The sequence below is a fragment of the Hyperolius riggenbachi genome, chromosome 2 (assembly GCF_040937935.1).
Source record: "Hyperolius riggenbachi isolate aHypRig1 chromosome 2, aHypRig1.pri, whole genome shotgun sequence".
Taxonomy (NCBI): Eukaryota; Metazoa; Chordata; class Amphibia; order Anura; family Hyperoliidae; genus Hyperolius; species Hyperolius riggenbachi.
The window spans coordinates 51203755-51224459 of NC_090647.1; the positions used below are offsets into that span (position 1 = coordinate 51203755).

General features: G+C 45.6%; 1 protein-coding gene across 3 annotated transcripts in view; it reads right to left on the reverse strand.

Annotated features, from left to right (window-relative positions):
* NOX4 (NADPH oxidase 4) overlaps positions 1–20705 on the reverse strand; it is a 310753-nt gene that overhangs the window by 18700 nt on the left and 271348 nt on the right. For all 3 annotated transcript variants that reach the window (XM_068266792.1, XM_068266790.1, XM_068266791.1), the window contains 2 exons: positions 9038–9157; positions 1970–2078 (listed from right to left, as the gene is read on the reverse strand). In XM_068266792.1, coding sequence (XP_068122893.1) covers positions 1970–2078; positions 9038–9157 — 229 coding nt within the window. The remainder of the gene's footprint in view (positions 1–1969; positions 2079–9037; positions 9158–20705) is intronic.

The following is a 20705-nucleotide window of genomic DNA, read 5'->3' on the forward strand; positions in this document are numbered from 1 at the left end:
CTTTTTTCTACTATCTACAGAGAGCGACTTCTTATTCCTGAGTGGGGTCAGGATAGTCTCCCCACCTGCCTTTATAGTGCTTGCCTTTTGGTGACCCATGCTTGTGAGTATAACAACTATTACTCTTTGTCATTATTCCCTTTGTCAATACATACTACACTATTGGGGCTCTTGGTGTTCCTCTGTTTATCTCGTTTGCAAGTGCAATACATATGTTATGTAAGTAGTGCAAGTATTTATCTACTTGTATATGTGTTTTTTTTTCCTGAGATAGTATGACAGTTCCTCTTTAGTGAGGGCCCATGTGAGGATAGGTTTAACGTTAAATAATCGGCAGCTTTTGTGGTGGTGGTGGGTGGAGGGGGAAGGTTAGGGTTAGGCATCAGTAGAAGGAGTGCTCCCTATGTTTGTGTATTCACTCCGCCCCCTCCTTCCTTCTGCTGAATAGACACATCGCCTTGGCAACAGCTGAGTCGCTTTTGCAGAAAAGGAGGGAAGCGGAGTGAAGACAGAGGGAGATTGTTGCCTTTGCCGATGGGCAGAGATAAGCAAGCTTCTACTGCTCCCTGCAGTGAAAGTAAATGATTTTAAACATGGTGAATACCTGCAGATGCTGAAATACTTTTAAATATCCATGCTTTTAAATAGTTACTGAAATTTTACTTTTGGAAGTATAATCCCATTTTAAAGTGATTACATCTCCCAGCAAGCACTGCAGCGTCTGGGGACGCATGACAACAGCTCGAGCTGCAGATGCTTCAGCACAGGGACAGAGAAGATGGAGAGCCTCATATAGATGGGGGTCTACAGAGCAGCCCTCTGCAGGCTACTAAATGCATGTCCCCCCCATAAAGCAGTTAACAACCTTAGGCTCAACACACACCATACAATCTTGATTGTTCAATCTTACTACTTTCATGTAGTATAAGAGCTTATCCAATTAATCATTCCAGGTATTTTCAATCGGTTGGCCCTTATACTACATAGATTTGGTAAATCTGTACAACCAAGATTGTATGGTGTGTGTTGAGCTTTAGGGAGAGATCCATCATATATATTTGTTAAATTTGATGCTTGGGACCCTTTAATAATTTTAAATAAAAAATAATACACACACACATATATATACACTGGTATATATATATATATATATATATATATATATATATATATATATATATATATATATATATATATATATACACACACACAGTATATATAGTCTTAAAAAATACTGTAAGGCTTTCATTAAAATAGAGGACTACAATACAGTGAAAATAACTCTTGCATGCATTTCCAGTCTGCGCTGGCTTTGAATAAAGTCCTCCTCTATGTTGGTTTATCTGGCTCCTCCGTGATAGCGCCAGGTTCCTATTTTCCTATTTCAGAGGCGCCTGGTGCATCCCGGACCTTCAACTGTTGTGTGCTCCCCTAGTTTTATTGCCTGAAGAAAGAGGACTATACCTGTGAAACGCGTTGGTACACTTTGTGGAGTATATCAATAAATATTTTGTCTATTTAAACTGACAGTTGTTGTGTCTGCTCTGCTTAAAGGAGGTAAGATCACCACTACCTTCCAAGCATTTTTAAACCTTTTAACTTGTTTTATACTGCTGGCGCCTCTGTTTACTACGCTATCCTATTTCTGATCCACAATACACAATCTAGGCAAAGCCTTTGTGTGACTGATCCCGCTTGCCCTGTCGCAGATCCGCGCAATATACTCATGGTAATCATCGCCAGACACAATACCGCAATGTGTCAACTAGAATACAATCTGAAAGCAAGCTATATATGAGAGGGCAAGCGCAATGAGAGCGTGGAGCGGGGAGAAGAATGGCAACGGCAGCGAAGAAAAATATATCAGCCTCTGCAGCGGAAAGTGAGGGGAAGAAAATTGGATCCATTAAAGTCAGAGGAGAAAGGAGGCGACTATCACTCCCGACAAACATTAAATGACTTTCTTTACCTTTTTGTGTAGAGCGCAAAGCAGATCAGCAAACCAGAGAAAAGCTTGGATGTCTTTACATATCCAGACAAAATACAGCCTCTGCAGCTTGTGGTCCCGCCAGCTGTCTCTATTGAAATACAGGGATGATAGGATTACACAGGGGAAGGTTCAAAACGCACATTTATTCATGTTATGTAGGTACACAAAGCAAGGTACAATAAAGTGGTACCTATTAATGGATAACAGAATAAAAAAGGTTAAGCAAAACTACTGCGTGCGCATTAGCGCAAGAATGCCCGCAGCGCGCATGCACATGCCCATCACGCGCACCCACACACGCGTTTCCGCCCTCACGTCCACCGCGCACACGCCCGCCCCTCCTGGCCCCTGCAAGCCACGTCTCCTCAGTGTCTCTGCGTCCCTCCCTGCACATGCGCACAACAAAAAAGGACACACACAGGGACATGGGACACAGAGACACTTGCGTCTTATTACGTAGGATAAAGACACTCCCTGAAAAAAGATTTATACAAAGATGCTGGCCAGCCTCCCTGTTCACCATCCACTTTCTGGCAGTTGGACGGAGCAACTGCCATTTACTACTTCATTTTGAAAATAAAGAAATATCTGTAAACCCCCCATGAGGAGATGGGCTAGTCCAAAACCTGTCGGCTTTATGGCTCATTTTTACTCTGGAAGAGATGTACTTCTTAAAGGGAACCAGAGACGCCAGCAAAAAGAAGTTATACATACCTGGGGCTTCCTCCAGCCCCATACGCACGGATCGCTCCCACGCCGCCATTCTCCGCTTCCTGTTTCAGCCAGTTCCGGGTCCCATAGTTTCGGGCAGTCGGCCAGTCAGCGGCAGCACGCGGCCAATTGTCCGCATCACAGGGGCTCCCGGCATACCCTTACGCGTGCGGCTGCATACTGCCCAGCTGCACGCATAAGGATATGGAGGGATCCCCTGATCATGCGGACAATTGGCCGCGTCTGCCGGAAGTGACGGGACCCGGTACCGGCCGATCCAGGAAGCAGGGGATGGCGGCGTGGGAGCGATCCAGGCTAATGGGGCTGGAAGAAGCCCCAGGTATGTATGAAATCTTTTTACTTATTCTGTGGCCGGCGTCTCTGGTTCCCTTTAATTGTAGATCTTTACATATTTTTTAAATTTGAAGATTTTCACGACAGAGGTCCTCTAAGCTTATCGGGGAGGATTTGGGGGAGCCAGCGCTGGATTGCCTGCAGCTACAGGGGATGGGGAAGTCTCATTGGGACCCTGAGGCTTCCCCCTACCGAGGTAATTATTCCCCAAAGCAGTTTTTTTTTTTATTTTTAAAGTACAGTCTTTTGAAAGGATACATGAGCAAAAAAATTAAAAAAATGCTGATCTTTTTACCTGGGACTTCCTCCAGCCCCTTCAAGTCTCTGCGTTCCTTGTTGCAGTTTCGCTGGCAGCCGCTCTTCTGCGGTCCTCTCTGTAGCGGCCAGCAACCTGGACAGCTCGGTGGCTTCTGTGCATGCGTGGTGTGCGCACTCACCACTCGGAGCCACAGTCACATGGGCGGGAGCATTCTGCGTAGAAGCAGTACTGCCATTTGCGCATGCACGAATGGTACTACTGCATTGGAGGGGACTGCAGTAAAGTGGCTACAAGCAGACCTGCGACAAGGGACTGCCCGATCTAAGTGCCTGTGATCAATGACCACAAGCATCAATAAGATGCCATAGTCATTGACAAACAGAAAGTAAAAACATACACACATTATTTCCTGTTAGTACGCACAGGAAGATAAAGCAGGGGACATCTAGTGGCCAAATAGTAAAAATACACCCTACACAAATTAAACTGTACACTGTTCACAGTACTGCATTGTATATGATCCCGTTTTCTAACTCGCTGCATGCAGGCTTTCTATTAAAGTCTATGTCCAGTCTCCATTGCAGCTCACACTCATTATAACACATGCGTTAATCAACCGACCACTGTGAATCCAGCCTAAAGGTTGGAGGGCAAGGAATGTGTTTTGGAACATAATTATTACTAGCAATTAGTTAGTGATGCTCGCAATATGCTAATTACGATTATGCAAAATTTTGCATAAAAATTTCGCATTTACAGACAACCTTAATTACGATTTGGAAATTCAATGCGTTCATAATTTTGTGTAATTACGCATAATTTTTGCAGATATTAAAGCTCCCATACATGCTCTTTTCACAGAAATTGCTACGTATGTTAAAGGACACCCGAGGCGAAAATAAAGGAATGAAATAAACAATTGTATCCATCTTCCTTCTTCTAAAAATGACTTTTTAAGATATTCCACAGTTTTATTTTATGTTTAAATCTACTTTTTCAGTTTTAACTGTTTTATTGTTGTTGCTCAATGACACATTCACTGAAGTATGGCAAAGCTTAAATCTATGAACTATTGACTCTTGTATCTCTTTCCCGCTCTCAGAAGCCATTTTCTGCTAGGAAAGTGTTTTTATAGTTGGAATTTCTTATCAGTGAGGGTCACACTGTAGTCACTTCCTGTCTGAGTCAGGACTGAGTCAGCCACTTATATACCTGATATAACTCTTTCAGCCAGAGAAAGAAAAAAGGGAACACAGCATAGTTACTTGTGTGCTAGGCACGGTACGTACCCATGTCTATCTCATCATGTCACTTCGGGTATCCTTTAAGGGGAATCGTTTTTTGAGAAAATCAATTTTAAAAATGCAAAAGAAAAATGTTTTGTTAAAAAGGTGAGTTTTAAGACTGCAATTAAATGGAGATTGGAGAGTGGCATATGTGTAGTGGGAGGGAGTTCCAGAGGATGGGAGAGGCCCGTGAGAAATACTGTAACTGCGTCTTATTTACAAATTTCGATTATAAATTATTTAATCAATGTTTGCCTCCATTGTAAAGTCTTAGCTCAACTTGATTTACATTCTTAAATTTATTATTGATGCCAGCCTCTTTACCTCAAGGAAAATCGCTATAAGAATGTTTTTACCCTCTGTGTAATGAGCAGCAACACCAGTTGATCTCCCAGAGTGCTCTGGGGCAGGTGCTGGGTGACATCATAGCCTTGGCTAAACCTCACTGGGAGGCTGGGGTTATGATAAGATAAACATGTGTATGTACAGTGAAAAACATATTAACCTCCTTGCCGGTTATACCGAGCTGAGCTCGGGGTAACCCGCGCAGGAGGATTGCTCAGGCCCTGCTGGGCCAATTTTCAATTTTTTTTTTATTGCATGCAGCTAGCACTTTGCTAGCTGCGTGCATAACTCGATCACCGCCGCTCGCCGCAGATTCGCCGCTACCCGTCGCGCCGCGCCGCCCCCCCAGACCCCTTGCGCAGCCTGGCCAATCAGTGCCAGGCAGCGCTGAGGGGTGGATCGGGACTCCCTCTGATGTCCCGACGTCCATGACGTCGGTGATGTCATCGCGATCGTAGCCATGGCGACGGTGGAAACCATGGAGGAAATCTCGTTCTTGAACAGGATTTCCTGCTTGCGCAGATCGCCGGAGGCGATCGGAGTGGGTGGGGGGATGCCGCTGCTCAGTGGCTATGCGCTAGGCTAGCTACATGATTTAAAAAAATAAAAATTCAAAAAAAGTGCTGCGCTGCCCCCTTGCCGCAATCATTGGAACGGCAAGAGGTTTATGAACCAGGCTGTTTTTTATTTTGCTGCCTGAGGGCTGGTGCATGCCGAGCGACTTTTTCAGCGTTTCTGCAGCCGCTGGTGGCTGTGGATACGCTTGGTCAATGTATTTCAATGGGGTGGTTCACACCAGAGCGGGAGGCGTTTTGCAGAAACGCATACTCCCGGGGTGAGGCATTTTTTGGATTGCGGATGCGTTTCTGCCTCAATGTTAAGTATAGGAAAAACGCAAACCGATCTGAAAAACGCCTGTTCAGAGCGGTTTGCCAGGCGTTTTTGTTACAGAAGCTGTTCAGTAACAGCTTTACTGTAACAATATATGAAATCTACTACACCAAAACCGCTACACAAAACCGCAAAACGCTAGCTGAAACGCTACAGAAAAATAAGAAAAAGCGTTTCAAAATCTGCTAGCATTTTGCGGATCTGCTAGCGGTTTTTGGTGTGCACCAGGCCTGAAAGAGTTAATTTCTAGGCATGGAAGTAACAGCTTCTGTCTTGTTGGTAGCTTGTCAGGAATATTTAAACATCACTGACAAGCAAAGTACAGCCATAAAAGTTTTCCTGGCAGAATCCAACTTCTGGGAGCAGAGAGAGATAAGGAAAAGGTCAATAGTTCAAGTATTTTCACTCTGGGACCCTAAATAGGCTGCCACTGAGCAGAGACAACAAAACATTCAATCTACTTTGTAAAAGTTTAAACATAATATAAAACCACTAGTAGACCGAAGTCTGTTTAAAAACAGGCTCCAGGTCTGTTTTTTGACAGTGCGCATGCGCGCGCATCCGTTCGCCCGAGTACACGCCCTCCCAGCTCACTGTCCCAATGGCTGTCCGAGTCCGTGCTGCGCACATGCGCAGTAGCAAAAGGCACAGACCCAAGGACAGAGAGACAGCAGTACGCAGGGATACTTGCGTTTTATTATAGAGGATGGGATATCTAAAAAGGTCATTTTTTGGAGTAAGAGGATAAATACAATTATCTATCTCATCAGTTTATTTTCACCCCGAGTTTACTTTAAAGAGGAGCTGTTAGGTATAAGGTCTCAGAGAAAAAAAACACATATATCAGTAGCTAAATATTGGCTGTAATTTCATTACATATGTATTTCACTGTCCACGTTTGGATTTCACAGAATTTTTATATAGTATTTGCAGAGAATGATGCTCCTGACAGCTCATGGCAGGTTCCATGTTTGTCTGTCTTGTATGAAGCCCATTGTGATGTAATATCCTCCCTTACCTTGATGATTCGACTCACAAAAAAGATCAGGATCAAAGATCCTAATGGTTCATGATCCGGACAACACTACTGTGCAGTGAATATTAATTAGCCATGTGGCTAGGAACAATAGCGGACTCATGCAGTATACTCTAATGGAACATGTGCTGTGAGTTAGGCTGCTGTTACAAGCTGCTGTAACATGAGCCTGTAACTTCCCACTGTGAAAGCAGCCTTAGGGCGGGATAGGGAAATGAAGGGGAGGACCAAGGGAGTGCACTGGGGAGAAAAAGCAGCCCCAGAATGCTTTGCAGTATCTGTTATGCGTCCTGCCAGCCTCCTTAGGAGCTTGGGAATAACGAGCCTTGCTGTCCAGCAAACATCAAAGTAAGAGAGATTTTTAACTTCAGTATTGCCTTTTTGGCTTCCTTCTAAACTGTTTAACACAGGAGAATAGAGGTTTAAATTAGCTTTTGCAGCCTGACAGTTACTCTTTAAATACCCCCCTCTGAGTCATCGTAATTTGGAGGGAGAAGTAATTTGGGATCCGGTGATCGGCAGAACTTCGAATTAACCTTGTGCAGGACGCGCACTATATCATTACTGCTTCGCCACTTAGCACCGTGCGCCGTAATGACCTGCTTCGATGTGTTGGTGCCGTATTTGCACAGCGATCAGCGTACGCTGGCCAGACTTCAACTACCAATTTCACACTTACCAATAAAATACATAAATAAAAAAAAAGATTAAAAAAAAAATCCAGGCCAGCAAGTCTGCCAGCAGCTTCGGAGTGACCCAGAACAGTCTGTATAAGCTGCAAACTCGGGGGAATCCATTTAATAAAACAAGAGGAAGCTGTGAGTGTCGCCCGGGCTGCTCATCAGAATGCCGTCTGCAGCCTAACCCCAATCCCTGACACTTCAGCGAGGAGATAATGAAGCAGGCCCAGACAGACAGAGCTGTCAGAGCCTTCTCTCCGCCTTAGCATCAAGCCGCTGCAGGAGAGGTGTCAGGATTAGCGCATGCACCGCCTATGTGTGCTGCTGCTGCCACAGAAAGCACATCTAAATGTAAATATACATTGTGGAAATCACAGCAATCTGTGAGGTAGACAAATGCTGCTGAGGGAAACATGAGTTCCTTGTAAATACAAGACAAGGATCAGTAATAGCTGCGATGGGGGAATCATCTTTATACGACGTTCATCGCCGCCGGCGGGCTCTGAAGACGCCCCCTGCTGGGACGGGGACTATAAATATGTCACAAGCAATTCTCCGGGAGGGATGCGAGGCAAGCTTGTGGAGGGTCACCTGGAACATCGTATGCTGTGTTATCGTAAGTCATGTGATGAGGAGACAGGATGAGTGGGCATCGGCAGTGGCGTACCTACCAAAGGGCTGCAGGTGCTCACAGCCCAGGGTGTAGCCATGGTTAGGGGTGCCGCTGTGGTGCTCAGTCACTGTGTTCTTCCACCTGGGACCTGTTTGCATAGTTTGGGCAACATGCGGGAAAATAACAGCAAGCATTGAATGGTACTGTACTACTTCCTGCACTAGATCTAGCACCCCTCCCCCTTCCTGAGGCTTTCCTCACCCTCCTCCATCCCTCCCTTCCAGCGCTTGAAACCTCCGAACACCGAGGGAAGTAAATATTCACCTACCGTGATCCAGCGCAGGCGCAGTAGCTGCTTTCCGTTCGGGCTCAGGCGGAAATCGCCGTGCCCCAGCCGGACTCGCTATTTTTGCCTGAGTCCATCGAAAAGCTGCTACTGCGCCTGCTGGATCATGGTAGGTAAATATTGCCGCGTGCTGCTGCGCCTGCGCGGTGCTTGTTGGAGGAATTTTCGGGGGAGGCAGCGCTGAATCCCTGAGGCTACAGTGAACAGGAGAAGCCTCATTAGGACCCTGAGGCTTCCCCCTCCGGAGGTAAGTATCCAGTAGGGGGTTGTTTTTTTTATTGTTACAGGTGTACTTTACAGCCCAGCAGCCACGTTAATCTAAGAGTCTGATCAAATACAGCCAGGGTAATACAGGAGGCGGGACCTGGTGGGCCTGGAGGATGGAGTCCAGGCCCCTCCTCCCTGCTGGGCCCCCCCTTTAAGATTGCGAGGGCTGTTACCCCGTAGTTACCCCACTGGACCTACTAGGACATGCCCTAGGCTGCTGCCAGTGTGTTGGTAGTAAATGTGTAACTTTTATACGTACAGCAACTGGTTGAGTATTGATGCAAACGGAGTAACGCCAATGCCTCCCGCAATGCAGAGGCTGACCTCATAATTAAAGACTTCTTCTGAGGGGCTTCCAAAGGGACCATCAATGTAAATTCTGTAAAAAAAAGTAAAACGCATAAATGCAAAATACACTCCAGAAAAGGAGACAGCAGAATACACCACAATAGAGGTTATGTTTACTCCACAAGATGTGCAAAACTAAGTGATCTGTTTTATGGTCCCTTCATGCTTACATTAAATACATCAGGATAAAGAACTGACAAGAAACTGTTTTGTTTCTTTCTGTTAAATATTTCTGCTGCCAAGCTACCCTCCTCCTTCTATGTCTGAACAATGTAGATCTTAGAGGTATAATATAACTTACTAGGCAATTTCATTCAATCTGATGAGACCCCTTGACTCTATTACCTACCCCATGGTGCCATAGACATTAGCAATATGTTTAGATATAATTATAAATAACTTACCTGATGCTGTGTCTCCTTTTCTTCCCTCCCCCATCCCCCCTCATTCCCCTTTCCTCCCCCACTTTCCTTTTCCCTATCTCCCTTTCCTCTTCTCACCCTGCAATAGCCCCCCCATGCCTTCCTTTCCCTGTCCATTTTCTTTATTCCACTTGGTCACTTGATTAAAAATCAGAACTTCCTCTCTGCTCTGAAATGTGTTTTGTTTAAGGCTACTTACACACTAAGACGTTGCGTTAGGTGCTACGTTAAGGTCGCATAACGTGCACCTAATGCAACGCATCGTGGTGGTGGCAGAGAACGTTAGCAAACGCGGCTCTTTGATGTGTCCGTGATGCGTACTATAGTACGCATGCGCTGGTGGAGACCACGTGAACGGAACACTCCGCATCACGTGGTCCCGCCAGTGACGTCAGCACAGTGCAGTGAATATTAATTAGCCATGTGGCTAATCACTGCACCTGTTCAAGCAGGCTAACGCGGCAAAGCCGCTCTAACGCCGTAGCATGCTGCACTTTAGATTGACGTGCAGCGTTACATTGTAACGCAACATGGGCACTGTGAACAGCCCATTGCAGTTACAGTTCTGTGAGTTAGGCTGCGTTACAGGCTGCACTAACGTGCGCCTGTAACGTCTCACTGTGAAAGCAGCCTAAAGGTTATTATGCTGTTGTGTATCTTTTAGAGCAGAGAGGCGTTCTGAGTTCAAGTCTGCTTTAAAGAAAAACATTTATTTGTTACAGCTGATACAAATCCTGCAATACATCTGCAGTGTGTCTACTTACTGCTCTCATGGAAGCAGACATAGGGTTAACATTCTGTGTTTACAAATTAGCTGCTCTACCAAGGCAGCCAGCTGACACAGCTGAGGGATCAAATTACAGTGGTGATTAGTCACAGAGGGGGAAGTAGACAGGCCAAACTGTTTAAATACATACAGGGTGCATTTCTCTATGTTTTCTTTGTCTTGTGCAAGAGTTCAGGTCCATTTTAAGCACATTTTTAAGTTATAATATGAAGAGGTTTGTTATGGACAATGACTGTTGTGCTTGAGACATGTTACATTTGTTACATGTGTAATCTTACCTGCACATCTATGTACTTTACAGTTCAATAAAATGTGTTTGTTTAAAAAAAACAACAACACATATTTAGGGCAACCCACATGTCCCCCAACCTCATCTGAAGTCATCACACTTCCAGTAAGGCACAACATAAAGATGTATAAGGGCCCGTTTCCACTTGTGCTTTTCCATTGATTCCATGTGAAGCCGCATGCAAATTCGCATACCAATGCCGCATGTGAAATTCCCATTAAATACATTGTATGCGATTTGCATAGCGGTATGCGGTATGCGAATTCTGATGGCTCTGCCGTGCAGATTTCTTCTGAACAGAAAAACGCAAAGGAATCCTGACAAGTGGAAACAGCCCCATCCACTTGTATTGCTATGCGAATTCGCATGCGGCAAACGCATAGTGGAAACGGGCCCTTATTGTAGCATTTGGAGTTCAGCACTATTGTGCACGGAAATACATTTGTTAAATAAACAGAACTGTTCATTGTGCCCAAAAAAAGGACATTACAAAAGAAAAGAGGGACAGGGAAATTTGGCTTCTAAAAGAGAAACTGTAACTCCAAACATAAGACAGTTGTGAGTTGCATCTAGCAATCTGTACCGCTCTCTCTCTCTGACTTTGAACTGATCATTTCTGCTGCATTTGGTCATAGTGAGAAGTGGGCAAGTCATTTTAGTTGCATTTTATCATGTTTCTTTTAATACTAGTTAAAGGGGCACTATAGCGAAACTTTTTTTAAAATTTTAATATTTGCAAACATATACAAATAAGAAGTATGTTTTTCCAGAGTAAAATGAGCGATAAATTACTTTTCTCATATGTTGCTGTCACTTACAGTAGGCAGTAGAAATCTGACAGAAGTGACAGGTTTTGGACTAGTCCATCTCTTCATAGGGGATTCTCAGGGATTTATTTATTTTCAAAAGCACTTAGTGAATGGCAGTTAATCTGTCCAGCTGCCAAAAAACTGTGTAGCGAGCAGAGAAGCTGTCCGGCATTATTGTTTAAATCCTTTTTAGGGAATATCTTTATAAAGAATAAAAGCCTTGCTGAGAATTCCCTATGAAAAGATGGACTAGTCCAAAACCTGTCACTTCTGTCAGATTTCTACTACCTACTGTAAGTGACAGCAACATAGGAGAAAGATAATTTATGGCTCATTGTACTCTGGAAAAAAACATACTTCTTATTTGTCTATGTTTGCACATATATTAAATTTTACAATTTTTCGCCATAGTGCCCCTTTAATCAAGAATCCATGGCATAATAAAGTCGCACGTGTTGTTACGTTGCCTGGTCTGTTGGGCGCAGGGTGAACCGAATGGCGCTTCACCCTGCTATCGCTGATATTCCGGCCGGCGTACAATACTATTTCAGGCACTAAGTGGCGTCCAGCGGGCGGCAGAATGAGCTGACTTGTAATGAACAGCAACATGAAAAATTACACTTCATTGCAGAAATCAGTTCCTGTCTTCAGCGGCTTATCCGAGGTATTTTTTCTCCTTTTTGTACTTTCTCTCTGAGGCTGCTTTCACAGTGGGACGTTACAGGTGCACGTTAGAGCAGCCAGTAACGCACCCCACCGCACAGCAATGAAAAATCAATGGGCTGTTCACAGTGCCCACGTTGCGTTACGTTGTAACGCAACACGTCTACATAACGTACTGCATGCAGTACTTAAAGTGAACCTCCGGACTAAAAATCGACTCAGCAGCACTGAAAAGGCCTGGTGTTTCAACAGTTTCACAGTATCAGAACTTTGTTTCTCTTATCCAAGCCTCATTTTTAGCTGCACAGAAGAAAACTGCCCGGGCTTTTTTCCCCTGATGCTGTGCAAAGCATGATGGGATTTCTGATGTTGTTGCTCTCGTTCTGCTGTTTTGGTGCAATTTTTTTTTTTTACATTTTGAATTTGACATTTGAAGCCTAGCGTGTGCAGCTGGGAGGGGTTATCAGGACACAGGACAGTTGGAACTGTGTCTCCTGCTCCTTGTCACCTCCTTTCAACCAAAAAGATGGCTGCCCCCATGACAAAGATGGCAGCCCCCATGAATCACAAACATTTGCCTGTTCTTTTAAAACAGGGTGGGTAAAAAATTATATTACCTATCTATTCTAATTAACATAACTAATGTAACTTAATGACAGTATGTTTGTTTAGGCTGAAGTTCCCCTTTAACAAGCGGCTAAGCCGCGTTAGACGGTTTGCACATGCTCAGTAGGGGTTTTTTTTCACTTTATGGGCGGAGAGGAGGCGGGGAGAGGCCGCACATGGCTACTTATTATTCACTGCACTTGCAGTGTTTACATCCTGGAGCGGCCGCGGATTGGCTGGCGGGACCACGTGATGCGGAGAGCTCCGCTCACGTGGTCCCTGCAGTGCCTCCGACAGAGCAGGCACACCAAGAGCTGCTTGTAACAGGGCTCTTGGTCCTGCTCCAACACCTCCAGGCGTTGCGCTAGGGGCGCGTTATGCGACCATAACGTCCCCTAAAACGCAACGTCCCACTGTGAAACCAGCCTGAAGCTGCCTCATTTCAGCAATCAGAGCTGCTTCTCAGAAAATGTAAACCCCTCCCACTTCCAGGCATCAGCCAATGATGATGCTAGGGCAGCACAGTGGGAGGGTCACTGACCATTGCTGTGGGAGCCTTCAGCAGGCTGAATTGTGGTCAGAGAGCTCAGCTCCATTTCATTTACAAGGAGTGTACAGAAAGAAGTCATAGGGAAGAAAAAGAAAAGCAACAGAAAAAAAATGGTTACAGTAATAGGGAGGCTAATGATCCTCCAGAATACTCATTATAGCAGTGTATATAATGATCTTGTTCCTCATTAAAAGGAAAACTATGCTGCAGCGCCTTATTTTTAAACCGCACACATTTTCTTCCTTTTGTAAGCTGTTTATTTAAACATCCTTAATGTGATATTTTCCATTCTTACTTCATTTTGTGCCGTTTCCACTGCTGATCAGTTTCTAAATGAATAATGACTACTCCTGAATGAGCAATGAGGATTTTTGTGCTCATTAGGCTGCACACCACGTTAGTGGCTCAATCTGCACCTGTTTCGTTTCCATCTTGCTCTCTGTAAAAACCTTTCTGCCTCGTCTCTCTTAGAAAAGCTTGTCATAGCCCAGTCATTAGTGTGGCAGTTTGCTGCCAAAGGCTTGCTACGCTGGCCGCACCATATAATCTGATCGCACAACCCCGCTTTTTACTGAAAAATAAAAACTGTACGTAAAATGTACATAAAAAAAGAATGCAATGCTCTGCAAATCAATTACGGTTAGGTGGTCAGTATGTATATGGCCAGAGGAAACTTTATTTTCTAATTTTGTTTCTGTACATGAACACAATGAATTTTGTATGAAACAACGCAGATGCAGTTGAAGTGTGACTTTCAGCTTTAACCACTTAACGACCGCCTAACGCCGATAGGCGTCGGCGGGTCGTTAGTGGTATAGCATGGAAACGGGCGCTCGATCGAGCGGCCTTTCCATGCCAGTTCACTGGGAATGTCTCCGTGAACAGTGTGCGAGCCGCCGATCGCGGCTCGCACGCATAATGTAAACAGGCGGGGATTCCCTGCTGTTTACATTATACGGCGCTGCTGCGCAGCAGCGCCGTGATGTAGATCGGCGATCCCCGGCCTCTGATTGGCCGGGGATTGCCGGCATCTGATAGGCAGAAGCCTATCCTATCAGGTGCAGGACGGATATCCGTCCTGCGCCGCTCAGATGGGAAGAGAGAGGGAGGGAACTGAGGTGAGGCCGGAAAACGCTGCGGAGGGGGGCTCTGAGGAGCCCCCCCCCCGCAAATCAATAATAGCCGGCGGCGATCAGACCCCCCCAGCAGGACATCCCCCTAGTGGGTAAAAAAAGGGGGGGGAAGTCTGATCGCCCTGGCACATACCTGATCGGTGCTGCGGGCTGTAGAGCCCACGCAGCACCGATCACTGTAATATCCCTTGGTCCTTAAGTGGTTTAAATTAAAGGGATACTTAAAGAGAACCCGAGGTGGGTTTGTCAAATCATATTAGGTCACAGAGGCATGTTCTGTATACAACGACCGGCCTCTGTGCCCATTTCATTGTGCGTCCCTCCTTCCTGAGCTCTGCTATCCCCCATTAAAAAAGTGCCAGGCTAGCGACACGTAGATTGTCGCTAGCCTGTCATTTACCTCTGCCTCTCAGTCATCGCCACTTCCTCATTTCCTGTATAGCGCCGCTGCCCACCTGTGTACTTTCCCTCCCCACCCCTTTAACCCGATTGGAGGAAGCTTACGGAGGCGGGGAGGGAAATGACACAGGCGGGGAGCCACGCTATACAGGAGGCGGGGGAGCGGCGGTGAATGACAGGCAGAGGTAAATAGCATGCTAGCTACAATCTGCGTGTCGCTAGCCTGGAGTTTTTTTTAATGGGGGACAGCAGAGCCCCGGGGTGGGGGGGGGGAGGGGGGGCTGGAGGCACACTGGAAGGACACAGAGGCAGATTATTATATACAGAACAACCTCCGATCCCCCGCCGCCAGCTTCGACGTGCCTGTGCCAGACGCAATTGCGGATGGGAATTCGAAGAAGGAGACGTGTGGCCAGGCCTGCAGAGGCGCAGTGATCCTGTCGAAGAAAACGAAATTAGCTGGCGGTGGGGGCCCGGAGGATCCGTGAGTGACTGCAAGGGCACGGGATGGCTGCAGGGGGATGGTGGAAGCACCAGGTAAGAAAAAAGGATTTTTTTAATCGAGGCTGAAGTATCCCTTTAAAGTGGAATTGTCAGCCACAAAATCAAATTCCATTTACCCACTGATCTGTGTTTATTATGAGGTCTACATCCTGACCCTGCATTACAAGCTTTCCAATATAATCATAAATGTTTCTGCTGTAATGAATCTTATCTCAACCTGGCTCTGTTCTTGTACATTGCGGACGAGAAGGAATCTTGTTATCTCCCCTCCCACTTTCCTGACAAAACAATCCTCCGTTCCCCCAGCGACTCAGCTTCGATTCTGATGACTCAGCCAGTCGATGGCCACTGCGGATGCGTGGCCCTGGCCACAAGTCCGGTCGCAGGAAGCATCCTGCGCATGATGAGATTTTCCCATACTGCGCATGCGCAGGATACTCCCGGTGGTGGGAGCGTGACCGAGGACGCAGTGGCCATCCACTGGCTGAGTCGTCACAGTTGCTGAAGGATTGAAGGATCCGATGGTCCTGGTGCGAGCACAGGGCGGCTGCAGGGGGGCGGTAGAAGCCCCAGGTAAGTTAAACAGACTTTTTATCATTTAGGTTTGGTTTGCTTTGAGGGAATGAGAAAGAAGTTGAAATCATAAGCCCCTTTTCCATTACCCCCACCAAATTTTTGGGGAGCACACAGGTTGGGAAAAGATCTTTGTCCCTCAACATTGCTGCCATACAGATTACCAAGCTGCTCTACAAGAGGAGGGAGTTTCTTTTTCTAGACCGCCCTCCGAAAGGTAAGCCCAGTGTTAACAGCCCGGTAGATTGAGACACATTCCCTGGACCCATGCTTCACTGCTGCTGCTTCTCTCCAACCTCTGTGGTTCAACAAGGATGGATATGCTTGTTGTAAGAGACTTATGCTGGGCATACACGGCTCGTTTTTGAGCCATTTAGATGGCTCGATAGATCATTTCCGACATGTCCGATCTCCTGCTCGATTGTTTAACTGCTTAATTCCTGATAGCAGTGAATGGAAAAAGATAAGAATAACGAGCGGAAGATAAGAGAATCGACTGCAGAATTGAGCGGCAAAATAATCGAACGGAAGAATCGAGCGGCAAAAACAAGCCGTGTATGTCCAGCATAATACTTGATTAAAACTTAGCTTTTAATTCACATTTAAAAAGGATTTTACCTGTACTGCTTGTAATTAGAGATGGCCCAGACTGTTCGCCAGCGGGCAGTATTCTGCGAACATCGGCTGTTCGCATTGCGCTGCGAATGTTGAACAATTGGCGTGTTTGGCCCACTATACATCATCATTGAGCTAAACTTTGACCCCTCACCTCACAGTCAGCAGACACATGGCAGCCAATCAGCTAGCACCCCCTCCTGGACCCCCCACCCCTCTATCAAAAAGCAGTTGTGGTGGCCGTATTGGATTAATTATCTGCTGGCTGCTGACTGTTAGTGAGAGCAGGGTCAGACTTGCAGCAGATAGATAGGGAAAGCATTAGCTAGGCCTGTGTTCTTGTTCCTCACTTGCTGTGAAAGCACCCCAAACAGCCCTATTGAAGGCTAGCACATCGGTCTCCTGTGGTTTCTGTGTGGGACACTCCACAGCCCACTGACACCCAGAGCTGAGCACACTACTGCTGTGTGCTGTTGCCTCATTAAGTTGCAGGCACAAAACCACTCCAGTGCATTATTATTTCACTGTATTCTGGTACTAGTACTATTGCATTTCTGTGTGTGAGACACTCCACAGCCCACTGACACCCACAGCTGTGCATAATGTGATTTCTGCCCTTTAGGTATTAAAACCCAACTTTGCGTCAACTCCGTAATTTTTGGTGGGACTTTTGGCATGGACCCTCTTCCGGCATGCCCCAGTCCAGGTGTTAGACTCCTTGAAACAACGTTTTCATCACTTTTGTGGCCAGAAACAGTCTGTGTAGGGTTTAAAATTCGCCTGCTCATTCAAGTCAATTGCGGTTCGCCAGATTCGCTTGTTTCGGAAGTTTGCGTTCGCAAACAGAAAATGTTATGTTCGTGACATCTCTACTTCTAATATTTTACAGCAAAGGAGGATGGGGTTTGTGCATAAGCCCCCTTTTAGAGCAACCAGAATTGCTCTAAAAGTGCCATAGTGCTATGCCATGTTATTGTGACATGATGAATGTATTTTATTTTTTGTTTTATTTTGTTATTTAAGCACTATTAGCACTACTGCACTTTATGTTCCCCCGACAAAGCCCCTAAAGAATATAGGGTGAAACATGTTGGGTTAGGTGGTGGGAGTGGTGATGAGTTGAGTTTGTAAACGTGCATTCACTGTGGTTGGAGTGAAGGGAATAGTACCCTTGCTATATTATTACAACTCGGGTTGCTCTAAAAAGGGGCTTATTCACAAATACCCTCCTCCTACCCATTTGTTTGTAAAATATCACAAGCAAAACAGGTAGAATCCTTTTAAAATGTGAATTAAAAGAAAAAAAAAGTTTTTTTTCAAGTATTAGACTCCTACAAGTTGATGATTGTGTATGAAGAAGGGAAGGATGTAAGTGATACTGTTTTTTTGTTTTGTTTTTTTTGTTACATAAAAAAATGATGAATCATATTTAGATATGATTATATTTACTTTAAACTGTAATGCCATTTTATAAATATTTCTTATTGACACAAAACAAAAAATGGCTATAGCATCACTTGCTATTTGCTGTAGACCACTGTAGCTATGGCCTGGGGCACATGAGCTTGTAGCTCTCCCCAGGGAATGGTAATACATCTGCACACTGCCGCCTGCGGGCGTGCTTACAGACCTTTTTCAGCCATAAAGATTGTGAGAGTTGCAGTAGATTGACATTAGAAATTCCCCCACCAGCTGACTCAGTTGTGAAATGTGTCAGTCAGTTCCATAACAGAACTGTTGACGGTCACTATTTGAGCATCTTAAAGAGAACCTGTACCGAGTAAAAATATTTAAAATAAACACATAAGGTAACTTCAAATGAAAATTACATAGTTACCTTGCCATCAGGTCCTCTAAGAAGCTCACCATTTTCTTCTGACAGTGATCCCTTCCAGTTCTGACAACATTTTGTCAGAACTGAAATATATCAGTTGCTGTCAGTAATATATCAGTTGCTGTCAGTTACAGCTGAGAGGAGAACTGATGTACCAGGTAATGTCCATGTTTCCCTATGGCTCAAGTTGGCGATGTTACAGTTTAACTGTGTGCTGACCAGAAAGCTGTTATGGGGTAATGGCCATTTTCAAAATGGAGGACGGAAAATTCCCTTGATCACAGTGAACAAGCAGGACGCGGGACAGGAGAAAGACACTGAGGAGTAGACTACATGGAAGGTAAGTATGCCTTGTGTATGCCTATTTTGACTTTTATTTTCAGTACAGGTTTTCTTTAAAGAGAATCTGTACTGTCCAATTTGTACAATAAAAAACATACCAATCTAGTCACTGTAATCTCCTGGATCCCTCTTTGCTGTTTCCGCCCCTCCCTGCCGTGATCCTGGCTTTTAACCTTTTAGGGACCGACGTAGGTTGAATCTACATCCAACAGGTGGTGCTGCCGCCCTGACTGGGCGTTGATTGGCCCGTTTCCACTATCGCGAATCCGCATGCGTTGCCCGCATGCGGATTCGCACAGTCAGTACAAGTGGATGGGACTGTTTCCACTTGTGCGTTTCCCCGCACGTTTTTCTGTGCAGAAAAAATCTGCAGGGTAGGGCCCTCAGAATTCGCCTGCGTGTAGAATGCAGGCGAATCGCACGCAATGTATTTAATAGGGAAATCACATGCGTTTCCCCATGCGTTTTTTGCCGCGATTTTGCATGCGATTTCGCATAGGTATTAATGTTAATTTACACAGGCAGTGACATGGTTAAATTCGCATACAGCCTTACCTATGCGAAATCGCATGCGAAATCGCGGCAAAAAACGCATGCGGAATCGCACCCGCATGCGATTTGCCTGCGGTGATTAGCCGGCGATTCCGCAATGCTATAGTGGAAACGGGCCCTCAACGTCCACGCTAACGAACTGTCCCGACGCGATCATGCGCACCAGAGAGAGGAGATTAAGCTGTCATAGGACAGCTGACATCTCCCCTCAGTGATCAGCAGCCATCGCGTATGGCTACTGATCACTATAATCGCCGGCAGATCATAGGGATCACTTACAGAGCTGCGGCAGTAGGGGGGGAATAAGAGGATCAACTCCCCTTCCTGCCGTTCCTCCAACGATCGGCGCTCCCCTCTGCTCTAGCCGGCATCCCTGCTGTATTGACGCTAAGTGCCGGGTCCTGGCTTGATGACGTCATCAAGTCGCGACCTGGGACTTAACGTCAGTACAGCCGGGAAGCCAGCGAGAGCAGAGATGTCTACAGCAGCTCATCGGTGGAGTCTGGGAGGTGAGTAAAGGCTGCCAGCAATACAGGGCCCACCTGGCCACCCAGGGGGGACCAAACCTAAGTGCCCACAGTAGGGATCCGGCTGCCTGACCCCCCCAAACACGCCCCCCCCCCCCCCGCTTGCATGTAAAATGCCTGGTCCTAAAGGGGGGGTAGGCAGCCGGTCCCGAAGGGGTTAATTGCCAGTTTTAGGCAGTGTTTACAAACAAAAAACATGGCCGCTAACCAGGAAGTGATGTGTATATATATATATACAGGATCTTCTCCAAAAATTAGCATATTGTGATAAAGGTCATTATTTTCTGTAATGTACTGATAAACATTAGACTTTCATATATTTTACATTCAAATACACACAACTGACGTAGTTCAAGCCTTTTATTGTTTCAATATTGATGATTTTGGCATACAGCTCACGAAAACCCAAATTTCCTATCTCAAAAAATTAGCATATTTCATCTGACCAATAAAAGAAAAGTGTTTTTAAAACAAAAAAAGTCAACCTTTAAATAATTATGTTCAGTTATGCACTCAATACTTGGTCGGGAATCCTTTTGCAGAAATGACTGCTTCAATGCAGCGTGGCATGGAGGCAATCAGCCTGTGGCACTGCTCAGGTGTTATGGAGGCCCAGGATGCTTCAATAGTGGCCTTAAGCTCATCCAGAGTCTTGAGTCTTGCGTCTCTCAACTTTCTCTTCACAATATCCCACAGATTCTCTATGGGGCTCAGGTCAGGAGAGTTGGCAGGCCAATTGAGCACAGTAATACCATGGTCAGTAAACCATCTACCAGTGGTTTTGGCACTGTGAGCAGGTGCCAGGTCGTGCTGAAAAATGAAATCTTTATCTCCATAAAGCATTTCAGCAGATGGAAACATGAAGTGTTCAAAAATCTCCTGATAGCTAGCTGCATTGACCTTGCCCTTGATAAAACACAGTGGACCAACACCAGCAGCTGACATGGCACCCCAGACCATCACTGACTGTGGGT